Genomic DNA, 4,762 nt, shown 5'->3' on the forward strand with positions numbered 1-4,762 from the left:
ATATATAAAAAGACGAGGTTTAATGGACTCACAGTTCCACATGGCTGGGGAGGTCTCATAATCATGGTGGAAGGCAAAGGAGGAGCAAAGTCACAGCTTGCATGGCAGCAGGCAAGATAGTGTGTGCAGGAGATCTCCCCTTTATGAAACCATCAGATCTCATGAGACTTATTCACTTTCAAGATTACAGCACAGGAAAGACTCACCCCATGATTCAGGTACCTCCCACTTGGCCCTCCCATGACACACAGGAATTATGGGAGCTACCATCAAGATGAGATTTGGGTGGGGACATAGAGCCAAACCATATCAGTCAGGAAGAGTGAGATTGTAGTTTCTGGACATTCTGCTAAACTATCCCAGCTACGCCTATGAATGTAGTAGGTCATGTGTGGCATTATAGGGTTATTAGGAAGAGTGGATTCTCCAGCAATGCCAATAAAGATGCCCCAGCCATGGCAGTACCAATATCAGAGGCATTCAGAAATAGGGATATAGAATTACTTTGGGACCTCAAGCCACGTGGTTCTTCATTTGGGTGCTGGGCTCTATTAGTGTATCAGAGTTCCCTGGAGTGCTTGTTAAAACACAAGACTGCTGGGCCTCAGCCCAGGAGCTCCTTGGGGTGAGGCCTGAGAATTCGAATTCCTAACAAATTCCCAGGTGATGCTGATGCTGCTGAACCCAGGACCATACTTTGGGAATCACTGGCCTGTAGTTACCCTGTCCTCTGTTTCTTTGGAGAGCTTATAGATTTCCTTGTGAGTTGGGGACATAACAATAAAAATATGCCTTTGGTGGGGGAAAATGTTTTCTCTTTAACTTCAGTTATTTCAAACATAAAAAATCATTATAAACTAAACACTGCTGTGCCATTGCTCTTTTTTTTTTTTTTTTTTTTTTTTTTTAATTTGAAATAGAGTCTAGCTCTGTCATGCAGGCTGGAGTACAGTGTCACACTCTCAGCTCACTGCAACCTCCACCTCCCAGACTCAAGAGATTCTCATGCCTCAGCCTCCTAAGTAGCTGGGACTATAAGCATGGGTCATCACACCCAACTAATTTAGTAGAGACAGGGTTTTATCATATTGGCCAGGCTTGTCTCCAAATCCTGACCTCAAGTGATCTGCCCACCTCAGCCCCTGAAAGTCTACACATTCTTTTCATGTTTTCCTTTAAAGTCAGATAATATACAAGAAATCAAAAGAGTGTAGGAGACAACAGACCAATAGGGAGAATACTAAACTAACATTAAAACCTGTCTTTTTTGTTGCAGAGAGCTACATTTTAGAAGTGAAGAAGGCACTTGTGGGCTCACAATTCTTTGATTGGAATTCCATTTCCAGTTGTCTTGGGATTTGATCATTTCGGTTGTTAGACTTTCTACATCTTTCCCATGTAATTACCTTCGATGCAGTTTGGACAACTATTTTTCCTCGAGTTTTTGCACACAACTCTATTCTGTAGATATTATGTGCAGTGAGAAAAGAGAAAAAAATCTAATTCTCCCTTGGCAGATCTTTGATGCCTTTTAATTCTAACCTTGCTATATCTAGATGACTTATGATTTCTTAGAGCTGTCCCTGTTTGGTTGGAAAAATATACTTTACCTCGAAAATATATTTTATTGTTGTTACTATCATATCTATTACAAAACATCCTATCTCACATGAGCTGCTGAGTCACCTGTTCTTAACTAAGATATGAAAGCCATAGAACTGATTTTAAAATGCTGTGTTAAAAAAAAAAAAGTCAAATGGCACAGCAGAAATCACCAGGGTGTATATAATAGCTTGAGAGTCTCTTTTCATGCCTTCCTTCAAATAAATGAAATACTACCTGTAAATCCTTTTTTTTCTGATAATTTTTAAAGCTGAAAAAGTATCACTTACCTGATTAAAGAAATCTAAAGCATTCATCCAAGTATTGGTTCATCAGCAATCAGACATAACCAACAGATACCAAATATATTGGAAGATATCACTTGATTATTAATTTCCTATTTAATAGGACGTATTAATTTCAAGCACCCATAACATCATTGTTTGATGGAACCACTTGACCTTTGTTTTCCCACCACTTCCCTCGTATTGTCAGTGGAGTGTGCTGTGGAAAGGTGCCTAGGGAATCAGTACAAATGCACATGAGCTAGGATCTAAAGGACTGTGTTGGGAAGGAACATTCTAGTATCACAGTCATAGGGAAATTAATCTTTGTAAGGAATAAGAAGGTTAGAATGCAACACATTTTACAAGACACCTTTGCTATTATTCATTTGTTCTTATTAAAAAGAGAGGAAAATGCATTACACTGACTTCTTCCTGCTCCGAAACCTCGGTCCACTGACAGTGTTGGAAATGGCACAGGCCGGAGAGTGAACTGCGGGTGGGGATATCCACAGGTGGGAGATGGGAGGATTCCTGGGTACTGGGCACTTTCTAGGGTCGGCACAGGGATGGCACTCACAACAGCTGCAAAAGAAAAAGGTTAATGGGCTTTTTGAATCTTATGTATTCACTCAACAAGCAAAAAGAAAATGGTGGAATTTTCAGATCCTCAAATCTATACACACTCTTCATAGTATCAAGTAGGTTCCCTTACTTACCTCTCTCCACCAATCCCACTTTTTACTTTAGAAAAGACAGCTCACCCCTTAAGCATCATACTATGAAATATTACCCTGCAGATTAAAACATTCCAGGGCTTCAAACAAAGAAACAGTTAATCAAGTTACCATAAATCCACTTTAACATTTTATTTCGGTCATGTTGTTTGTTTGTCTTAGTCTTAGGCTTTCTTCTAAGGATGAACTATGGCATTAGAAAGATTAGGTTGTTCACAAATCAAATATATTGTATAGAGTGGGCTGAAAAAGTGTTAGGAATTTTCCATTAATTCTATAAAAGAATGTATTGCTCTTGAGGGACAGTCCAGAAACAGAGAGAGAGAAGCAAGGTATTGTCTCAATGGTCATACTTAGGATTTATCTTTAAATAGAAAACATCTTCAAATACCCAAAACAGTGCAGGTGAGTGACATATTAAGTGTAACTGAAAGTTTTACAGGATTATCAACTTTTTTTAGTTACACTGGCTGAAACTCACAGATAAAAAACATACACAATATCTTCTAGGTTTAGATAGTATTGTTCAATTTCATTATTCCATAGCTATTCAATTACATATTATTAAATATTCCAATTGTAGTCAATCTTTATCTTATATTATCTTATAAAATGTTTAGTGTTCCCTATCTTTTATTATGCCAAAACAAAATTTAAGTCAGCTACCTGAATGTTCCGTTTTAGCTGTATATTCCTGTCTGTGAAATTAATAAAATAATTTGTTATTTATTTAGATGGTAATGCCAATAACTGGAGTTCAACATACACATACGTGCATGCACATTTACTAAATGAAAATCTTTTCCTTTGCATATTTCTCATTTTATAACTTACAATCGTAGATACAAATTACACTGCATATTGTAAATCAATGAGAAACAACATATAGATTTCTTTTAAATTCTAACTTAAAATTCAGATTAAATATATAAAAGATACAAGATTTCAAAAGGGCTGCTTCTAGTAAACTGGCTATTAAAATTATATACCAGAATTTATTTTTCAGTATATTTATAATATTTCTTAAAATACATATGAACCTGTGTACTTGAACTGAAAAATGAAGTCAGACTGTTTCAGATATAAAGTATTTTGCTGGACTGATTTGACAACAAAGAGTGATTTTGCTAATCAGATTAAATTATGAGTATTTCCTATAAATGAATAAAAATATAAATCACTTAAAGATAAATCATTTCAACAAAAATCACTTTAGTGAACATGTAAGTGATATTTCAATTTTCCTAATCTTGTCTATATTTTTCAGTAAAAAATTGTTGAATTTTATTGGGTTTTTGTTCTATCACAAATTCAAATTATTGCTTTGGAGTGTAGCGTGATGACATTAATATAATTTTTTTAAAAAATACGTGTCACTGTGTATATTAGAAGTTTATGACATGATGTTATGAGACACATAGATACATGTAGATAGATAGTAGGTTGGTTACCATAGTGAAGTAGATTAACATATCTATCATCTCACAGTTACTTTTTGTGACAAAGTAACAAAGTAACTAAAATCTACATATTTAACAAAAATCCCTAATACAATTGTATTAACTTTATTTTATTTTATTTTTTGAGCATTAAAACATTAGTTTTTAATTTAAGAAAAATACCTGTAACATTTTCTATGTTCATTAAAATGTTTAACATTTCAGATGGATAAAATACCCAGCATCAAGCCATGTAGTATGGCTTTGCTTTCATCAAATAGCATTTTATAATCATGAATTTACTTTCATTCAAATTGTTGCTAATATTTATACATTATTGTTCTTGCACTTTGTTTAATTGCTTTTGCATATAATAAAAAGGAGGAAAGGTTAATTCATAAAATACGGAAGGCACAAATTTTATTCTGTAGACCAATAACATAACAATTTATAGGCCAATTCATAGACCTTAGCTGATAATACCTCTGAGAGCAAGTTAAGTAGCTTCAGAAATTTCTGACTTTATACTCCACCTTTTCTTCATTCTTTTTCTTTTATTATTATACTTTAAGTTCTAGGGTACATGTGCATAACGTGCAGGTTTGTTACATATGTATACTTGTGCTATGTTGGTGTGCTGCACCCATCAACTCGTCAGCACCCATCAACTCGTCATTTACATCAGGTATAACTCCCAATG

General features: G+C 34.9%; 1 protein-coding gene across 1 annotated transcript in view; it reads right to left on the bottom strand.

Annotated features, from left to right (window-relative positions):
* The window catches only part of DCC (DCC netrin 1 receptor), a 1,279,089-nt gene that overhangs the window by 44,739 nt on the left and 1,229,588 nt on the right, over positions 1-4,762 (bottom strand). Inside the window, exon 26 of the mRNA XM_011950993.1 lies at positions 2,310-2,471. Within this exon, the coding sequence (XP_011806383.1) occupies positions 2,310-2,471 (162 nt within the window). The remainder of the gene's footprint in view (positions 1-2,309; positions 2,472-4,762) is intronic.

The sequence above is a fragment of the Colobus angolensis genome, unplaced genomic scaffold (assembly GCF_000951035.1).
Source record: "Colobus angolensis palliatus isolate OR3802 unplaced genomic scaffold, Cang.pa_1.0 Scaffold312, whole genome shotgun sequence".
Lineage (NCBI taxonomy): Eukaryota > Metazoa > Chordata > Mammalia > Primates > Cercopithecidae > Colobus > Colobus angolensis.